Here is a 22,126-nt window from a genome sequence, read left to right as displayed (position 1 = left end):
ATTTGGTGCTTTTTCTGCTCTTCTTTTTCTGTCTAAGCTTGTTTCAGTTCCAGAATTTGCTCTGTGTTTGCCAGTCGACCCAAATGAGCAGAGAAGAGAGGTGATGGCAGGACCTCTCCACAGCAGTCAGAAAGAGTAGGCCAACAAGAAGGAACAAATACTACCTACTAAGAAAATACATTGGGACCTATCCTCAGGGTTTTGCTCTGGCACTGCCCTGAAGAAGAATGGCCAAATCATTAAAATTAATTTGAAAAGCCATGTTAATACAAAAGGGAGCATCACTGTTTATGCTGTGCTCCTGTACAACATAATACTAAGGTTCTTGGGTGAAATTTCACTTTTGTTAATGTAGATCCATATTGTGAGGCACTGTTTTTAAAATAATGCATCTCTAAAAGGTTCTTGATATTATTTCAGGGGGCATTCTCAATATACAGAACTGTTCTTTCTTATCATGTCTTTTTTTTTTTTTTAATACTAGTGGTTTTGAGGCATCTTTAAGTTTGAACTAGAAAACTTAAACCAGAAATTATTTAAGAAATGTTAACCGACTTTCCTGAAGTCAGTGCCCTATACAATTTATATAGTTGGATGTGCAAAAATTGTTGCCATCCCCCATCAAATCAGTAAAAAAAATTGAAAATCTTGATGTCTCTCTTGAGAACTGAGAGCTCTGTCAACAAGCTTAGTGATAAAATAGGAATCTGTCCAACCTGGAGATTTTGTAGGTGTAGATTTTTTTTTTTTTTCTGACAAACTTCCAAACCATCTTAAAAAGCCTGCTTGTTTCCTACTGTCCTTGTATGCCATTATTTTTATACATCATCATAATATACTTTGGAAAAACAAAAGAGGAAATTGTATCTATTTTATATTTTCAAAGTGTACAGTATTCCAGGGAAACACTTGCAGTCAGCTAGTTTGATAAGCCTGTAACTCACAGTGCTTTAAGTAAAAAGTCGCCAATGTCTTCTGCAGGTATTCCTTAAAATCATGATGGGAAGGTGGGAAGGCAATGAGAATTAAGTATCTTAATATTTTGTTCTTTTTTCTTTTTTTTTTTTTAAATTTAAACTCATGTTTTGCTTTGGGATTGAGAATTTTGTGAAAATCTCAATGTACTTACTTATTGGCATTTTATTCCTTTGTTTTGTTTATTTGTTTCAGCATGTTTCCCGTCCAACATATTAATAAAAAAAATGACCATTTGATTTAAATGGGAAACAATATTTCATTATGCATGCTTATTTTCAAATGCAAAATAGTGTTAAAGTGGTGGACTGCCTAACCGTGCAATAAATGATGAATTTATAGTATCCCAAATATCTGTCTTGGCAGATATTGGAACTAATTTGTAAATACCTACTAAGTTAATGTCCAAGTCACATGGAAATGGAGATTTGGACTGGACTGACAAAGATAAGCAGCTCTGAGTCACATAGACCAATCATCAGGGAAAATATATTGTCAGCAATGGTAATTACAGCAAGTAATTGTGTCATTTACCCTGTTACAGACCACTAAATATGATGACTTTGGAACATATCAGCTGTCACACAGTGTTAACTTTGATGTTCGGGGTTTGGAAAACTATTGAATCTTTCAGTGTTGGTGCATTAAAAAAAAAAAAAAAAAGGTTTCACACTTTTCAGAGTGGGCATAAAATGGTCAGTTCTTTTCAGAAGAGGACTGATTTCTGAAAGGGTGCGATGTCCATCAAGAATGATACCTTTTGAATATTTTTCGGTGTTTTGCATAAGTTTGGAGTGTATACATGCTCGGTAAGAACAGTTGAGTACTTTGTTCCTAGTTCTTTGAAGGTGGAAATAGATGTAAAATTCAATTTAACTTCTGTATACATTATTTTAATGTTTGGGAAGTAAGTAGAGAATGTGGTTGATTTTTTTCTGCACATATATTCCAGTCTGCTATGAGTAGCCAAGGTGTACTATTAGCTTAGTGCACCTTTCAGGGAGTGGGTTTCACATTAGTTTGAAGTCCTCTGAAGTTGCTCACAGAATCTCAACTTTAATTCTAACTTGTTCAAATGGGAAATATGTAAAGGAGGTAGGATGACAAAGGTGAGTTCATCCTGGGATGACTGTAGTATTAGGAAAATGGAATATCATGTCAAGGCTTGCTTTTTTCCTTAACTCTGTGGTTTGATTCTTAATTCGTATTTTGGATACTTTAGACCTAAACAGCAATGAAGATTTATTGTCATCTCGTTTCTGCTTATTAGAGCAATTAATGGTTTTCTTAAATATGATAGCAGATTTGATGGCAGAATTTTTCAGATACATAAATTTTGTTAACATGTGCCTTTGCAAATATTTATCAATATATAAAAAAATACAGAAATAATTATCTGTAAGGCTGGTTGGCACTAGCAACCAATTTGTTTCCAGGGAAAGCAACTTAGGTGCAGTGGTTGTGATGATGCATTTGTTATGCTGTTTTGGTGTACCTCTGTAAACTACCAAGAAGGATCTGCCTTAGGGAAAATCAGGAGCATCACTAGAGACAGTGTTAAGGCTGACCTAAGAGCAAAGCATCAGTATCATTCTGCTTTACCACTGTTATAGCACATTTTTTTCCCTGTTTTCAAGTAGAGAACCCTTTCCTCAATTAGGTGAGCAACACTGAAGGAAGGTCTACTCTCCCCATTGAGAGCCACAAACACTACAGTTACCTTATCAAAAATAGCACTGTCCTGCTTGACTTCCAGTGAGTCATCCGAGTGCTTGTGCCACGGTACCTCCAGGGAAATAAGGTGAAGTATCTCATGCATTAAGAAATCTCTCTACTGTATAAGAGGAAAGGAAAACAAAAAAAAAAAGTTTTTTTCCCTAATATTTATGGTTAGATAAGTTGCTCCAGATTCCTGAGGGGAAAAAAAAAAAAAAGATCAGGAGCAAAGCAACAGCAGCAATTCATCCACCACTGTAGTGTGTTCCATTTTCTTCACCTCACGAGCACTGTCCATGATAATAGCTATATTGTAACTGTAATTTACCTAGGAGCCCCCTGGAAAATCAGTTGACAAATTCTGGTAATGGCGATGTCCCAAAAAGAGTAGAAAAGAGACATCAGATGTCTCCAGAGAGTTCGTACTAAAGTTTTAGTTTATCAGACCAACTTTGGACAGTACTTGATTGGTTTTAGACACCTTTCTTCTGTCCCATGGTATATCCATCCTTCTGTTATCTCCATGCTGAAAAAAACCTGTTTTGTTCAGAGGTGTTTTTGTGGAGCCCTCTGACTGTGTAGATGGATTGTTAACCAGAGTAATCTAAGAAGAGGTAGCAAGTTATGAGTTTCAGCAGCAGTCTGAGAGCTACTTCCCGCTTTCTTTGTATAGCAGAAATATGTATAGGATGGAGGCCAAGTATCCAATACAAGTATCTGTTGCTTGTGGCAGACTTGTATAACATTCTTTACTTTTAGTAAGGAAACAGTAAATTAAAAGGGTTGGCATTAGGAGAAGTAAAATAAACATTTTTCACTTGGCTGAGTAGGATATTTACAGCTCCAGTCTGGCTGTTCTACTAGCAATAAAATGGGGAGCACTCCTGTAGATGCAGAATTCGCTATCGTTGTCACTTTTGACAATATAACAGAAGATTTTGAAAGCATGTTTATCATAAGTACCTGGGAGGTTTAGTGCACAATACAAGTTGGAATTTAAACAAAACCACCTAGGACCAAATAACACATCTTGCTAAATCTAAATAAATAAATAAACGGAGAAAATCTAGATGATGAAATATCTTTTAAAACATAGAAACCTTATTTTGAATGTCAATGACAAGAGACAATATATTAAGAGATCAGTTTGAATTAAGGCAAAGAAGAAGTCTCTGACAAAGTCACAGACCTTATGTCTAGACTGAAATCTCTTAAAGTGGGATTTTCAGTTACTCTGCATTTGCATTACAGTCCTACAGTTGAAATCAGTGGGAGTAACAGATTTTCCTTTAGGGGAAACAGGCCTATGCTAAGTGCTTTAGAAAATCCTTCCCTTAAAATTTTCTGTTCAAGGAAGAATACAGAAAATGGCAGACATGGAGGAAACTGGAAATAAAGCTTACTTTACTTTAGCTGTCATACTAAATATTCTTCAATATATTTCCTCTGCCTGACTGGTTGAAAAGTGTAAAAACTTATAGGATGTTATGTGAAGTAATACTGATTAATTGTACAATAGAACCCTCCATGAGAATGTATTTTGCAAAAATATATCTCGTTCCATGAAACTGGAAATCATGATTATAATACACATTCTGAGGTCGAAGAAACATATGTGGGTTTAAAAATGTTTAAACAATTTGTTCAAGAGCTATGGAGAAAGTAATGGTAGTCCTGCCTGAAAATATGTATTTTAGCCATCAACTTACCTATTGTGGCTGGGACTGAGAATATCTTTGTCTTCCCTGTGTTCAAGGAGATCTTAGCACTGATTTTGTGATGAACAGATATCACAGGAAGGAAGGTCAACATTCAAGCTGTGTGTCGGGCTTTTCAAGTTAAATTCTGGGGGAAATGTATACCCTTCTTAAAGCCATAAAATATATTATTGGACTTACAGAGTTTGGACTTACAGCATTTTATTGTTATTGGAGTTAAAACATTTCTTCAGTCTAGGAGGAATACCCAGAACAGGAATAACCAAAAACTAAAGAAAAGAGATTTTATTCAAAGAAAAATTTCATAATATTCTGTAAAGAAGAAATTCTTAAAGTCCAAGTGAGAGGATAAAAACAAACAAACAAACAAACAAAAAAAAAACATATATGCCTCTTGCAGGATTTGGTATGTGAAATAGTTTTGCTAGATGAGTCTGTTGTGAAATAATATGTAAAATTGAATTTTGTCTTAAAATATGTTTTCAAAAAAACTAGTGTTTACTAGGATTAGAACGTCCCATATTTTTGGAAGTTATATTTGCATGTAAATATGCAGTATTTCTCTCTCTTTTTTTTTTTTTTTTTTTTAGAATATCAGGGTAGTTAAATATATAATAAATTATTCACACAGTCACAGGAGTGTGCAAAACAAATTCAGCAACACAGTATAGTTTAGCTAACCCTTTCAGTTGTGATAAGCCACCAGAATAATCATCAGTATTTGGGACTTTGATGCAGAACTGTTTTTAGGTAAATCAATGTCCCACAGTTCCGGTTATTAAACTGGAATAGGACAGGTCTGACTTCACTTAAACTGAATGAATTCAAGCTGCACATGTGCAACACCAAAATGCCAGCTTCATCCCTGCCTATCTCCAGTCTCCTCAGAGCCGCAGCCACCTCAGAGCTTTCTCCAAAGCACTCCTAACCTCATGGAGTGTGGAGCAAGGAGTGTGGGTCCATGTTTTTGCCTTCTCTTCTTCAAGCGTCTTGTAGCTACTTTTAATCCTTAGCCAATAACTGCCAATAATATAGTTCCCCTTTATAGTATAAATAAGTCCTGCAGCTTTCTTGTAATGGATAAGAAAAGGAACAGTGGATTTTGGCTGTATCCCCAATTGGACTTTCTTCCTAAGATTTTGTTGTAGTTTATTTCTTTCCCTTTTTTATCATCTTAACACCAAATATAGAATAAGTGAATAAGCTAATATATAAAAGAGAGAAGTAGACATCTGGATGAGATGATGGCAGCTGTTCTCCCTGAAGAACAACAATGGACTAAGTAATTACAGACAGAAACAGCATTTCAGAAAGCAGTATTGTCTCTAAACAGACCTTGAAAATAGAACATGCACATCCCAGATCTATTTTTATTATAAACATAATTGAAGGGGGAAAAATAGGAAAATTCTGGACATAGATTTATAAAAATAGTTGTTTTCTTTCTGAAGAAAGAATTAGAAAATGAGGACCAAGAACAGGATGGAAATATGGGAGTGGATGAAGGTGAAAATCAATCAATTAGCAAGATTAGCAATGAATAGACTATTGTAGGGCAACCTGGATTTTCATATCCCTAGATTCAGCTTTGAACAGAGGACAGCTGCTGGTGGTCATTAATTAATGATTAATGACTTCAGTGTTAACTAAGGGTATAGAGTTTGATGGTAACCATGAGTGATTAAAGCACGGATTCCACTTTGCATTTGAATTAGGGAGTACCTATAGAAAAATGAACTGGGGAATATTTGAATTGGGTAGTATCAATACAAAAATGTAAATTAAATATAGAGAAATGATAGCATAGTCATCAATAATTTTACAGCATTTGCTCCTTGAAAATAGTGTGCATATACTGAGACAAGTAACCCTGCTAATTAGAGTTTAAACTATCTAATACGGACTCTTTAAAGAAATTAACCATCTGTCATTTCTCTAATGATCGTAATGGAATAAGTCTTCCAAACTGCCTATATAATTAATACTAATTTTTGTCTTGTACATGAACTGTATGAGGAAAAGAAGCTTGTAATTAAGATAAACTGTAAGTGGGCATTTAAATGTGTTAAGTATTGATAATTCAAGTAATGCTTATCTCTTGTCACTGTTACTGCCACATCAAATTGTCAGCTGGTCACCATGGTTCTATCTATGGATTTATACTGAATCAATGGGAGTGAGATAGGTGACAAAAAGTCATTAGAGTTCAAGAATTCAGAACTTTTATGCACTTCTGTGGCTCAAAAGTGATCTCTTACTTTCCAATATTAGTAATGAATGGTTTGGGAAAACTGACAGCATAATATTCTTTACCCATAAGTACGTGATGCAGCTCAGTCATAATTCCTTTTTGCTGTTGTGTTGGATTCTGTTTGTTCTTTTTTTTTTTCTTAGATGTTTGCAGAATTTGGATGCACAAGATAAACATTGCAAAGTTGGCAAAGGCTTGCAGTACACAAGTGTGAAATGCTATATAGATCTTCTGTTTATTTTTAATAATGAAATACACAATAGGAAGGATAGGGGCTGATGTTGCACAACACTAGGAAAATGAGAGGAGGAGGAGGTAGGTGACACACCTCATAGACAGCATGTTAACTTTTACTGAGTTCTGCAAAAATCTCTGCACAGGTAATAAAATTAGTAAAACGGATCCCCCCAGCTGCCATTGCTGTGTTGTACATCACAAGGTCTAGTGGGTCTGTACTATCTCCTGAGAATGCTGTTATTCACCCTAGATAATCTTATAAAGTTTTTGTCCAGCAAACCACATAGTATTGTGAAATAAACCACATCACCTTTACTTTCTGTGCGTGTATGTATGTACGTGTGTGTGTGTGTAGTGTGTTTGATGCACAGTCAAATGCACATAATTGAATTAATTACATTGTTAAATAATTTTTGCAACTCTAAGTCGTCTGTGTCATAATGAACATTCTATGTTTTTTTAATGAAGCTTTCATATGCACTTACTGTTGCTATTATTATTACTGTGGAGCAATAACAAATTATGGAGCTGGAAAATATTTTGTATCTAGAAAGACCTCATTTTAGACATAATTTAGTCAATATAAATATTGCATTTAAAACTTCAGTTGGTTCTCAGAGCAGAAATTTTATGAATTTTAGCATGGTTGAGCATAGATTCCTAGCCAGTGCAAAATGGATTTTGGATATATTAGATAAAATAGCTTTATAAATAATCACTGAAACCAGTGCTTTTGGTCTTCATTGAATGTTTATGTAAATTTAGGTGTGTTGATCATTAAAATATCTCTGGAAAAGTAATTTTTATTTCCTTTCCTCTGTAATACTGTTATACTGTCCTGTCCCCATCATCATTATGGTGTGCACTGAAATAAGTATGGGACATTTGTTAAATGTGTTTCACATCATTTCCAAAGATACTTGAAATAAATGGCCTCAGTGCTTCTTCTTAGAGCATAAGAAATATATCTGGGCAATACTGGCGTTTCTAAATAATGCAAATAATGTTTCTATATATTTTTGAGCTTTAAAAAGTGGAAGAATCCATATTCACAGTTCTCTTTAAATGATTATTTTAGGAATTGCTTTTTAGCTTCTTTGTAATGCACAGTTCTATCTTCTTCTACAGTTCATGGATTGGTATTTGAGATTGCTGAACTCAGTCTCCTCAATGTCCTCTCTATTTAAGATAACTTCCTGTACTAAGCACAAATTAATATAGAGTTATCAACAGAGCACCACCCTTTTTATTACAATCAAGTATTTCTACCTTTAATAAAGCTGAAGAGTCATACTTTGTTATTAATAGAGAATTCTGGCAAAAGCTGTTTCTGATGGCCTCATCAAAATTGCTGTGGATAGTGTGCCACATATTAGAAGAGTGAATGTCTTAAAGAGCTCTATGTGCAGGAATTTTTCCTCTGTATTTTAACCATTTGTAATCAGTCCATATCAGAGCCAATCATGCAGTGCAGCCTGATTGCTCTGTGAGGTGCCACTCAATATATATTAAGCAAATATGAAGAAGTATGGAAGGAATATGAAATACTATGTTTAAATGGTTTAAACTGTGTTATCGAACCCAAGCCAACAAATCTGGGTGGAAGGTGGAACATCCTGATTCTTTTTTGCTGATTTTTTTCTATTCCTATAATTTTAAAATGTCTTTTCCTTTAATAGAACCACAAATTTTCCTGTTACTCTGGGACATTTTCCCCCTAACTAGTAACACATAATCTTCAATCCAAAAATCATTTATCAGGGCCATGATTTTTTTTTTTTTGTGTGTGTGTGTAATTTATAGTATTTTGTTTAAAAGAAAAACATACCTCAAGTTTGAACACGTAACCAAAACTGTATCAAAAGAGCCTGCACTTCTATTTCCGTGGCTGTGCTGGACCCTCCTCCTGAAATGTCAGCAGACATCCTCCACGAGCTTTCTTACGGGAGGATATGAAACACTGGACTTTCTTACAGCAAAAGTAGGAAACCAAGCACGTTATCTTTGAATCCAAGCTTTCTGATTTAGCTGATGGACCATTAATTTTATTGGTATTGTATGCTTTAAGCAAGTCCATCTTAAAAGACTCAGTAGGTTTTCTTAGCCCAGACAGTAAATGTTTGGAAGGTGCATTTAAGGATGAGAGTCTTCTTTTTCCTACAAAGGCCATACATCTGTGCAAATGGTCTTTAAGCCCCCAGTACTACAAGATGGAGTTATCCATATCTGTACTGGAACACTGACAGAAATTTCACTTGGCAGGGCAGCCACAGCGCTTCCCCTGCCTGTGGGTCTCTTGTGGGCTTTCAGAAATGTGCTGGGCAGGCCCTTAGAGCCGCTCCTCTTGGTGTCAGTCTGCCCCCAGCTGCTTTTCTCTAATAAGCTCTTACCCATAGTAAAGAGCTGTTGTGCATGCTGGGGATGCTGCTGCATCCCCAAGGCATGGGGTGGATGGTAGCACTTTCTCATTGAGCATGATATTTAATTTGCCAAGCGCAGTGATTTGAGCTGAGTTTACCAGCGTGATGTATCGCTGTATGTACCCTGCCTCCTGAGATACCAAGATAATGGCTTTGCAAGATATTTTGGCCTGCTGAGTGCATAATGTTTCTCAGATTTCCATATTTTCCTGTTGTATGCTATATAAAACCTTTACAAATGAGAAAATGATATATATTTATATATATACATGTTATTAAATAGCACACCATATTTAAGTAATATCATAATATTAACACAAACTTAGAAAGCCAGACTATTATTATGGTATAGAAAACACTTTTAACCTTATTTGTATGGTCAAGACATCCCTTTCTTTTATTTTGTGGCCTGATCTAGCATACATACTGCTTCAGCCAGCATGAGAGATTTCACTGTGGTAGGAGTTTGGAGTCAAATATTGTAACTGGATTTGAGGTGCCGGATCATTTGGTGAACAATAACAGTTTTAGTTATTCATGCTGAGAGCAAAGTAATTAAATCTCATGCTTCAGGGCAGAGGCCTGCAGCCTGTGGTTGGCTGCATCCAGTAAGGGACTCGGCCTGGAGAGTGCCGGGGCCTCCATGCTGAGGGCTGATGAGAGTGTTGGTGATGGTATGAGACGTGCAAGACCCTGTCTAGAAGAGGGAGAACAGGTTAGTTTAATAAAACAAAACAAACAAAGAAATGAAAACAAAACAAAACAAGAAAAAAAACAACAAACAACAACAACAACAACGACAACAAAAACAACACAAGAAACCTGTGCAGTGTTTAAAATTGTAAATTTACATTTTGGTGATTTTTCCCTCTTTTAAACAACAGGTACTCACCATTGCTAGAAGACAATTTATATCTAGTCGTAGGCTAGGGATGTGCCATTCTGCCAGTTTTATACTCCTGTGGTTTATGGCCAGTATTGAAATAGCAAGTTGAACTCTTCCATAGTGATTTGCAAATGTTAACAAATTAATTTTCTTGACAACCCTGTGGGGTGTGTGCAGACTTCAGCTTTTATTTATAAAGGGGAAGATTCAGAGCAGTGTAACAGCCAAGACTAGGGAAGAAAGAGCATCCAATTCCAGATTTAAGACCTGTGTCAGACAGCCAGAACTGCCATAAGCTGCACTAATAAAATTTGCTAAAGCCTGTACAGAATGACGGCTATGAAAACCTCACATGCAGGTTGGTCCATGTGTGCTGACTCAAGTTACGTACCTTTATGTTCCCCAAACAGCCAGTTTTCCTGAAAAGAAAATTTCAGGGAGTCTGAAATTATTTATGCTTAGATGAATAGTATTAATTTAAAAAAAAAAATGGAATAAATATTTTCAGAAGATGAAAACATTTCATTTTGATGCCTACAGACTAAGATACTGCATTTTGAATATACTAGAGCATTTCACGTGACATATGGAAATGACATTTTAGAGCATCTCATGTTGAAATTGCATTTTCCATTTTTTTTAAATCACAAACTAAGACATTAAAACGTTCACCAGTTAAAACGCTTGCACAATACTTTTTGTTTGTTTCAGGCTAAACAGTACATTTCAAGTTTACACAAAAATCAATTGTCCATAGTTTTAATTTATTCCCCCAAAGGAATATTTCCCCAGCATGTCACCAGACTGAGGATTTCTATCTCAGAGCACACCATGACCAAAGTGCCTTACTCTAAGGAGCAGTCAGACCTTTGTTCCCAGGTTACTTAGCTCATCCAAAATAAAGAGCTTTGTATGCACTGAAGTGAAAGAAAACAAGGGCTACATTTTGAAGTCCAGCTTTCTGCTAACCATATTTTTTACAGCTTGGAGCACGTGACTCACACCATTAGTCAGCTTTCTGCAGGAAACCGTATGATTCCTGCATAGGATAAGCCTACATGAATAAATTATACAGTAGAACTAGCATATGGATTTTCAGTATGTTAGCCATCTCTTTGGCAAATATTTACAAGAATCCTGTAGCCCACATGGAAAGTGTAATGATGATTGCTCTCCATTAATGACAGTGGAGTTATGCTCCAACACAGTCCTTGCGTAGTTGCCTGTCCTAAAACCGAGTACTCTGCTTATCCCATTGTTACGTGTGCATATTGCTGTGTCATCACTAACTACAATGTTAATCTCTTACTAGAAAGCTTTTATTTTGTTGTGGTGTGAAGTTTCAAGAGTATCCTGTTCTTGTTTCACTTTTCAGAGCATGATGAATGTATAACAAACCAGCACAACTGCGATGAAAATGCTCTCTGTTTCAACACTGTGGGTGGGCACAACTGTGTCTGCAAGCTGGGTTACACGGGAAATGGTACTGTGTGTAAAGGTAAGCTGCTGAAAACCTGGGGGTTCAGCATGCCTTGAACTGGGTGAGGTGCTTTGTCGTGGCTAATGCATATCTGTTTGTATACCTTGAAGAAGACAGCCAAAATGGTAGGCTGGGCATTGAGACCTACATTGTCCACACCTGATATATTGCTTGGATGAAGTGGAAGTTATTTGGTATGCTGTGTCTTTTTATTGCAAATGAGAAAAGTGGTAGGCATGTTTGCACAAACCCTTTGCTGCAAATGAAGTGGTGCCCTGTTTTCTAGCATTCTCAGGCCCTGGTAAACATTAGAAGTCATATTACTGCTTTTAGGAAAATGGACCCAAATCCTTGGGAGTCCTCAGACTCCTAGCACAGGATGTAGAGGATGCCTGACAAGAAAGGTAGTGCAGTTGTAGGTGAACTGGCAAGACACGAGAGGTGGTCTAACTGCAGCAACAGCATGCCCAGCATTCCTTGAAATTGCACTCAATCCACTTGATGTGTTAGGTGTCCGACTCAAAGGGGCCTCAGTTGACGTTGATATCGATGCAGAGATACATTGTGCTGCTGCGTTATCATGGCTAAACAACCCTCTTATGATCTTAGCACTAGTTTTTCCTTCACCTGAGTCACAGCATGACTCTTCTAAATATTCCTCACATAAATGAGCAGCTTGTAAAACACCTTAGCATAGGCCACATCCAGGGAAACACATGGGCAGAGAGAGAGATGTCAGCGAATACCCCCTTTTATGCTGTGTTCCCTCCTCTGGGGAATGGGAAAAGGAAGTTGGCTGGGGAAAGTTCAAACCCACAGCCACTGCTCAGCCTGTGCAGCTCATAGGTGAAGGTGTGTCAGCTTACAAAAAGGTGGCAAAGACAAGATGGATAACCCTATTTCGGCACTGAATGCAGATCTAACATTTCAGGGGATACCTGTCCCCACTGTAGAAGTGCATCCCTCACCTCCTTTTTGATATTAAAAGTATGGTATGCAGTACTCAGAAGGCTCAGAGCCTATGTATCCCATTCTCTGCAACCCTGACTTGGATGCTAGGTTGTGTCCTTCAGAGGGAGCTGGTTGTGCTTCTTGTCTCTGGGGGTTTGGCAGCTTTTCATGTGCTGTGCTTGCTGTTCTGGGTTGTCTTGCACAAGGAGGCTTAGATGTCTCACTCAGTGCTGGGGGTCTCACACCATGAGTCTGGTGCCGCAGAACTGAGACCTGGAAAGCTCAAATTCATGACACCTACAGCTGCTCTCAGATGTGGCTTAAGGCCTCATCCCATGGCTGGTCACAGATGCAAGGTGAGCAGTGTGCCCAGATTTCCACAGTTTGGAGTGCTTAGTGGTAACTCTCATCCACCTACCCTCACCTCCAGTGTTCTGTAGGTTCTTGTGACCAGAGCATCGCTCATTCTGTATTGCAGATACAACCAGAGCAATTAAACAGCTGCTGTGGCTTGCATCAGAACTAGCTGCATTTCTCTGCAAGCAGAGGAGATTCTTTAATGCATGCACATATTTATAACTATATCTGGAGAAAGCTGAAATGCCTTAATACATGAGCACAGCTTCTCAGATTGCAGTGTGCCAACAAACAAATCCAGGGATTGACTTCAAACTGTAAATGGTAAATGTTTTTGAGTTCTTCAGAATCTCTTGAGAGAAATTGCTATTTTTATTGTTTCAATCTAGTCTCTGAATCAACGAAGAGGGTAGCCAGCTGATTTAGAGCTCATTTGTGCCTGTTGTGCTCAGGCATTCATTTGGGAAGCATAGAAGAACAGCACTGCCCTACGAGGTCTGTTCCAAGGGAAGATGCTGCCCTTCACTGCTTTCCAGTGCATGGGAAGAAGTACATATGTGGGCTGTTGTCTTCAGATGATTTACACTAATCTCCTTCTGTAGCTTGTCAGCCCATCTGGCCAGTGAGGCAGGGGGGCTATAAACCATCCCTTAGTGACCTCTGTCCTTAGGAGAAAGCAGCCTCTGTGCTGAGTGCTGCAGGGACTGCATTTTGTCTGTCTGCCAGAGCCCTGTGGACACCTGCATTGATACTGAGCGTAGCTTTGTTAATTTCTGTGCTTTTATTATTTCAGCATTTTGCAAAGATGGGTGCAGGAATGGAGGAGCCTGTATTGCTTCCAATGTGTGTGCCTGCCCACAAGGCTTCACTGGCCCCAGCTGTGAAACTGGTAAGATGATAATTGAATTTATGGTGAAGGTAATCCAAGAAGGATGCTTGAGGTAATCCAAGAATAAAGGAGAGTTTTAACTGTGTGCCCTAAAAGTGGAAGCTGCTGCTCAAAAGTTGCTCACTTTTCCTACATGCCTCCCAAGTGAACTCATTACAGCAGTTCTAATTAGAAACACATGGACTGGAAAAATGAGAACATGAATTAAGATGTCTTGGGTTTTGATGTTTCATAATTAATAAGAATATTATAGACTTGCTTTTCACCTCAAATGATCTTTGGTATCTCTTAAAAATGGCAGATAATATGTCATCTAGATTTAAGTCCCAATAACTGATTACTCCTCTGCTGTAAATGTGTCCCTCATTTGCTAGCCCACCTTCCCTTGCAACCTTATTTGAAGACTTTGATTAACTCAGCATTCTTTACTCCATGTAAGGCAGATTTCCTGCTGCTTTTATCTCCTCTCGCAGGCATTCCTTTCTCTTCTTGCTGTCCCTGAGGATGGCTGTACAAATAAAGCCTTGTTTTAGAGCTTTATTTTTTAAATCTTGGATCTAGTCAAATTACAGCAGGAGGCACTTTGCCCAGCAGAGTAGTGTTAATACTTAGTATCTCGAGTCCCTGTAAATAATTTCTCAAAGTTCAAATGAATAGTTTCAGCACCTTTATTTATTGCTGCAGAATTTTAAAATGCATTCTAACAGTACGTGCCCTCAGGAGGTAAAGAGAGAAAGCTCGCTTAGATTAATTGGCTTCAGTATGCCTAATAAAAGGGCAGTCTGCCACCTATGATTGACTATTGTTGCCATTCTATATTGCCTTCAATAAATCTTCCAAGCAGAGGAAAGGAGGTCATTTGAGCAAGTATTGCTTTCATCTGACTTGTAAACATGTCCAGTTTAATGAAAAACACAGACTGATCTGAATTCTGTATTATCTGGTCCATTTGAGAGGTGAGAAATGAGATTGTTTTCGTTCTGCTGCAGCTGGACATATATTACCACAGAGCGCAAGAGGGGTGCTGCGTGAAAAGCAGTACCCTGATTGTTGATCTATTTCTAGAAAAATGTCAAAATGGCAAGATTTCAGGTATTCCTCACTCTTTCACAGACTGGAAATAATTTGATGCAGGATGTCAAGGTCTCTTCAATGTAAATGTTGTGTTTCTTTTGGAACAGTTTATGAGCTAAGATAATGCTGAAGTATTAAAACAGTTACTTTGTTTTAGTAATATTTGTCTCACGTGCTCCTTGCAGCATTCTGCTGTTATCAGCTAAACATAATGTGTATCATTTCAAGGCCCATATTCATCTTTTCTAGGTTTTTATATCTATCTGAAATGTGTAGAATAGAAGCATCTTTGTTTTAGTCTGTATAGGCAAAATGAGCAGCCACTGTCAAAGGGTGATCTTCCTTGTCTAAATTGTCGCCTGGAAGTCCTGTCTCTGTTTTCTTCTTTCGAGGAGAGCCCAGGTACACTCTGTTCCCAAATCATAAAGTTCAGATATTGGCCTAGAGTTAGCTTCAGTGCACTCAGGCTCAATTGCCCTGCCAGGGCAGCCAGACTGCTGGCCTTCCTGCCCTTCAGAAACCTCACAGGAGGGCAGGCAGCAGAGCTGAATGCCTTTGGAAGCGTCGTACTATATGTTCTGAACATCTGATCTCAGTATTTAACGTAAGATTAGTATGTTAGTCTTGACCCAATACATGAGATCTAGTGATACTGTTGCTATAATTTGGAGGCAGTTTGGCAGCGCCAAACCAGTTTTGTAGGTCAATTTTACATGGAGAAGCCCCGCTCCGCTGGTGGAGGTCCACCAGACATCATATTCGTTCTTACTGGTGAAATAAATCATGTCAGTGGTCAGCCAAAGGGTACAAGCCTGGTCACCTTATTTAGATATTAATGTCCAGGAGTGGGATTATAGTCAAATTGCAAGTGGCTTTGAAACACACACAGTCTGAAATACCTTCAGTGTGACAAATGGAAGAGATGCCCTGTTCATTCTGAGACTACGTTTAGAAGCATGCAGCCATAAGGGAAAACCTGAGCTTCAGACAGCACTTACTTACTCCCAGTGAATGTGGCAGAGTTTCATGAAGGTAGTTCTTGTTAAGCTTGAAGTGATCAAGACATTCACACTACAAATAATCTATGCTGGAAGCTTCCCTTTTTGAACAGTCACTTTATCTCCAAAAGTGTTATAAATTTTTTTCAGGCAGACATCTTTAGTTGCAGTCACATACAAGTAGACTGCATAAATGATAAGATGCCATATCTATTTTTAAATCACATACTACTTATTTCTGTTTATGCCACACATATTTAAAAACTGCTTATTGAAGATTATTGGTATTTTTCACTTAAAACATGTAGTGTTATAAAAATTGATATCAGCTGCTGAACCTATGAAACAATTAATAGGATGTCAAATCCACACCGCAGCAATAGCCTAGAAAATACAATCACCAATTCTTACTTCATCCTTCTGTAAAAGATTGATTAGTAGCTGTTTAAATCATTTCTCAGAACTGTGGCGAGGATGAGGTTGGAAGGGGCCTCTGCAGATGACCGTGTCCAACCCACTTGCTCAAAGCAGGGTCAAATGTGAGTTTTTCCTAGCTTTGTCCAGTTGGATATTAAGTATCTTCAGGGTTGGAGATTCCACAGCCTCTCTGGGCAACCAATTCCAGTGTTCAGTCACCCTCACAATAAATAAATAAATAAAATAAAATAAAATAAAAGTTTTATTTTCATTATGCTTAAATGTTCCTGTATTACAATTTATGCCCACCCTCCCCAAGTCGTTTCCCTGCACATAACTGAGAAGTGTCTGGCTCCCCTACCACCATGAGGTATTGATAAGTTCTCCCTCAGACTTTTTTCTCCAGGCTGACTATCCTCGTTCTATCAGCCTCTCCTCGTATGACAGATGCTCTGCTCCCTAAATAATCTTCAAGACCCTTCACTGGATTTTCTCCAGCATGTCCATGTCTCTTTTGTACTGGGGAGCTCAGCACTGGACCCAGCTCTCCAGATATGACCTTGACAGCATGAAATAATGGGGAAGGATCACCCCCTTGACCTGCTGGCAATGCTCTTCTTAACACAGCCAAGGAGGCCTTTGGTCTTTTCCACAAGGGCATATTACTGGCTCATGTTCATCTTGGTTGGGTGCCTCACCCTTTTCCATCTCCGTTCCAAACACCAGCTCTGCACATATTGTCGCTATATTCTTCTCAAAGCCTGAGACGGATGATGCTGTCCTTGCTCAGGTCTTGCCTATGGGGCCAGACTTGTGTGTCATAGGACAGGCCATTGACCCAGAACAGGGAGAAACCACACCTGAAATGGCTGGGATTGCTGGTATCTAGAGCATTCCCTTAAGTCTTTAATGAGGCTCTCTACCATTTATCAAAGACCTGGCCTGCTCCCTTGGTGCCCTTGTTGTTGGCTGGGGAGTTACACTATTCCACCGTTCATCTGTCAAAGCTGCAGTTGGGAACGGCTTGTAATAAGAGATCAGACCCTTTTGCACCAGTTTGGGTGAATAGCTGATGAACTGGCTATAGCTGTAGGCATGGAAGCTAAAAGGTGCAAGCTGGAAATTCAATCAGGCCCAGAGGGATGAGACTCACAGCTCCTCTGAGCCTTCCAAAGGAGTGGAGAGGAGCAGGGGCAGTGACTGGGCACCAGTGAGTAGGAAGCAGACAGCCTCCTTCTGATGGGAGAGGTCAGAAATTTACTGATAAAATTATCCTGAAGCTGAAACGTGGTCTTAGGGCAAGCCCATTCACCCGGGACACCAAGCAGCAACACTACCAGTTTGGGTAGATTAGTAACCAGAAGCTTGTTTGTCTTTAGAGGCATAGCTGTAATTCTTTTCACCTGTCAGCTGCCACAGAAAGGGTATGTCAGATTCCTAAACACAATGCAGCTTTGGCAAAGAGAAGCAAAGCTTTCTGTAACTAGGTGTTGGGCATTGAATTTCATAGAGATTTTTGCTTCTGAGCGGGTGCTTCTGGGGTGTCAGTAGGAACTGCTGTTCCCTCAGTAACGTAAGAATGAGGATCAGCTAGTACTGTTAGGTATTATTTTCATGAGATGAGGTATTCACTGTGAAGTGCCTTGCAGTTAACAGAGCTGTTGCAAGGCTTTAGAATTTTCCCTGCAAGCCTTTTAGATTAATCGTGGCCTATGCCCTGTTGAAATGGATCAGTGGGACAAGGAAGCAGATGTAAGAATCATGTGCAGATACACTGACCTCCAGCACTTCTTTTTTTTAAAGTGGTAATAGAACATAAAAATGAGACCTGGGAAAACTCTTGTTTCTCTTCCCAAAGGAAATAGGTTGAGGCATAATTAATGTTAGGGGTGCATTTGTTGGCTTGTATATGTGTTAAAAGATTTTCAAGTCCTACAAGGCACAGCAGTAGTTAACCTGGTAGAGCACTGTCTTCTGCAGCTGATACCACCAAAGGAATCTGAAAATATTTGTGCCAGTTAAACGTCTTCAAAATACCTGACAACGCTGTCTTGTTTGATTGCAAAATTATGAATTCTTCAGTAGACATTTTTAAATGCTGTCTTAAACTGTGTTTGAAAACCGCTTTATTTCAGAAAGTTATAGGATAACTTTGTTAGGTTGCCTTGATGTTATGGTAACTCCCCTTTAATTTGATGATAGAGCTTTAACAGTGGGTTTGTTCTCCTACTATATATGCATATATGCTAGTCCATGTGTATAAGATTACTGCATTCTTGCTGTTTGTCAGCTTCTCGTTTGAGTTCCCACACTCATTTTGTACTTTGAGTATTCCCCTGGACCGCTTTTATTTATGCAGGAGATCTAATAGCAGAGTTTCACTACTATAGTAGTGTTTTGATGTATTTTTTGTAACAAGTTGGTTGGAAGTATATGGCTTCTTTATGGATGATTGGCTGTAACTTTCATTTCCTGATAAGAAACTTTTTCTTTGGATATCAAAGGAATCGTATCTTAGAGGTCTTTTCCAACCTAAATGATTCTATGATATCCACCTGCTATTAAACAACCATGGCAAACTGCTGAAAATAAACTGTCACACAAAGCTGTTGTGTTTAAAAGGATCTGTTGGGAAAAAGTTTAACCTACAGACTCTACGTTTATTCAGCCCTATATTATTACTGATACTAACCCTGTATTTTTACTGACAGTGTAGTTAAATGTGTAAGTGGATTTATGAAAAAAATGGTCAGCATGATATGTGAGCTCACCATCTTTTTTCAGGTCTCTTACCAGAGATGGCCAGATATAAGGAAAAATATATTATTTGGCTCTTCTCTGTATTGTTTTCCCTATATGGAAAGCTCAAAAATTACAAAAAGTGTCATTAATACTTCATGGAGAAATAAAAAGACTGATGTAGTAAAAGTATTCTTGACTTTATCCTTAACATTTGTAGTTCGAAATACTAAAATACGACAGACAAGTGATTTGGCAAAACAGTTGTTACAGATCAGATCTCTCTAGAGTTTTGTGCCACTTTCTGCATAAGCTAAATAATTAGCATGTGTGACTGTTGCTCTTTTCAACAAATCCAAATGAATTTGTTCATGTGCATTGGCCATAATAATAGCAGGCTTCAGATTACTGAATACTATTATTATTCCTGTTCCAAAGGAAGCTTGAGAAATTCTTTTAATTCTGATACCCTAGTTGTTGGGAAAATAGTTTTACTGGTATTGGAATAGAAGGCATTGTCAAAGCAACCAGAAAAGTTGTTAACGTTACTGACTTTGAAAAAGAAAAAGGGGGGGGAAGGGAAGGGAAGGAATAGTTTTTTAGTACTTTCAACATCATATTTGTTTCCATTTAAGCCCTTCATCAGTGGTGTCCAGCTAAACCAACTACAATAAGCTTGTGGCCAGGTAGGCTCTGAAGCTAAGACTATGACACAAATGGCATTTGAAACCCACAGAGCATTGAACCAATTCTAAAAGAACTGGAATTACTTTTGGCACAACTCTTAAAAATTCTTAGCCCCAGTCTAACAGAAACTGACTGTAACCTCTGAAGTACCACACTCAAAACTTTCACAACTAAGGAATCTGCCTTTCACTCAGTTTTGTTTTTAAAATGAAAATTTAAATGACTGAGAGTAGGATTGGAGTTCACAACAAGAATGTTAAAAAGCTCAAATTTATAGTGCAAGTGTGCAAGGTTCTGCATAAACCTAAAGTAATAAGTGTGCCTTTAAACAGATCGTAGTCTAGCCAGAGAAAGATGATGGTTTGCAAAAGAGGGGAGCAAGGTAAAAGTGGTGAGTGAATTTGAAGACAGTGCAGAAGTGGACTGTCCAGAGTGAGAGCTGTAGCGAGAGGTGATGCCTTCCCCATTTCATTGGTTTTCACATCCCGCCTGGCTTGCTTGCCTGGTGTCCAGAGAATTTAGGCTTCCATTTTTGGGAAGGCTGCCAGGTTTAAGACCATATCTTAGAAGATACTTTCAGCGGGCAGTGCTTTAGTAACATTAAAGTGCTGACTTTGACTCACAGAAATAGGAAAATGTTGAGTTAATCTACTGAACCTGGATAAAACTTTTTTAAAGCAAATAGCAATTAAGCCTGACTTGTAATGTAAAACATTTTAAGAGATCCCACAGGGCAGTGAATGGGGAATTCATCATTTTCTGAAAGTCAGGACTTTTAGAGTCACTGAATTCTATCATTTCAAGTTAAGTCATTTTCGAAGTTCATAAGCTATTTAAAATTGTTCTTTTGATGCAAGCCAAAACAATAAATAAATAAATAAATAAAAACTACCCAAGACAAAATGCAAAGAATCCAAATTGTGGCTTGCTAGCAGATGAGATCCAGCTTGCATGCTGGGCTGCATGCTGCTATTGGTACCACAGCTGTGCTGAGGAGGTGGTGGCAGGTCCCCACGTAGCCCAGACCCTTCCCTTGCTATGGGAGGAGGTGAATGAGGAGGGATGCTCCAGCTGATGTGCCCCCCGCATCGCTGGACTTAGCAGTGTGCATTCCCTAGCCCTGGGCAGCCACTGCTATTTCTCATCCTTGAGTTACCTGTTGTGTTCCCCATTTTCTTGGTACATCTGCTGGCATCCTGCCCTATGGAAATTTGGGCATGTGGCATATTGAGTTGGGAAATTTGGTCTTTCTAGCCATAGCTCAAATGTAGCTCAAATGAGATTCTCAGTATCCTCTTTAAACTGGTTTAACTTAGGCTTGCAACAGCAAATATCTAATTGTACTTTCTATTTGCAGGAGCTGACTCTGAAGTAAAAACTCTTCTGAATTACTGTATGCACCTGCATTTAATTAATATTTTCTGTAGTTTCCATTTCAGCAGAAAGAGACAGGACCCAGCTGCTAAAAATAATGAAATGATTTTGCTGAGGATGCTGAAATATCTTCCTTTATAACTTGCATCTTTATTACATAAGGTCATTACCCAGATTACACAGGCTGGGTAATGAGTGGTCTGCCTCACAGTCTTGGTCTTCTCAAAGATGGTTTATTTGCATGTGAATTACTGATTGCACAGGCAAGAATAATGTTCTCTGAGCTATCCTTGGTTTATCAAGGTAATGCATATAACTAGTGTGTTCAGTGGTGCTAGACCTTACACTATATTATTCCATTTTAAATGCTCACTTACTGTAGGAAAAGCAGATAGTAGAATGATGGGCTAGCTTATGGGAAGCATCCTATATCATCAATTTCTGTATCATTTTTAAACATAACAGCTAATTCTACATTAAAAAAAAAAAAGTTACAATGATGATTTCCAATACCTTGATACAGAAGCCTAATACTGAATTTTGGATACCCTTTACATTTTGAAGTCCTGTCACTGAACTACAATTATGCAATGTGAAAAAAGAATCTTCATATATAATCTTTGGTGACACGAAAATAAGTTAGCAGGAAATGGCTAGGAGTTATTTTCTTACAAAGGCATACTGGTATTTCAGTCATCTCATTTCTACTTTTCTTGTAGTTGCAATTTTTTTTAATGTTTTCAAAATATGAGATGACCTTTGAGATTTGAACAAGCACTAGCAGGGAGTAGGGCTAAAATCACCACAGTAAGTTGCGTGGTTAGCTTAAGGTAATTTTCCTATTGCCTAGGGTGAAAGCTATTAAACTTTACCTCCTGAACGTCTGTAGGCAAATAGTGCCTAAGGGCAATGATTCAAATACTGAGCTATGCCCCCATGAACCATGTAATCCAGTAC

At 38.2% G+C, this 22,126-nt stretch overlaps 1 protein-coding gene across 1 annotated transcript in view; it reads left to right on the top strand.

Annotated features, from left to right (window-relative positions):
* Nucleotides 1–22,126, top strand: part of NELL2 (neural EGFL like 2) — a 147,992-nt gene that overhangs the window by 96,875 nt on the left and 28,991 nt on the right. Inside the window, exons 14-15 of the mRNA XM_048065825.2 lie at nt 11,579–11,701; nt 13,785–13,880. Coding sequence (XP_047921782.1) covers nt 11,579–11,701; nt 13,785–13,880 — 219 coding nt within the window. The remainder of the gene's footprint in view (nt 1–11,578; nt 11,702–13,784; nt 13,881–22,126) is intronic.

The sequence above is a fragment of the Anser cygnoides genome, chromosome 1, assembly GCF_040182565.1.
Source record: "Anser cygnoides isolate HZ-2024a breed goose chromosome 1, Taihu_goose_T2T_genome, whole genome shotgun sequence".
Taxonomy (NCBI): Eukaryota; Metazoa; Chordata; class Aves; order Anseriformes; family Anatidae; genus Anser; species Anser cygnoides.
The sequence above is the reverse complement of the archived record's forward strand: the minus strand, read 5'-3'. Positions and strand labels throughout refer to the sequence as shown.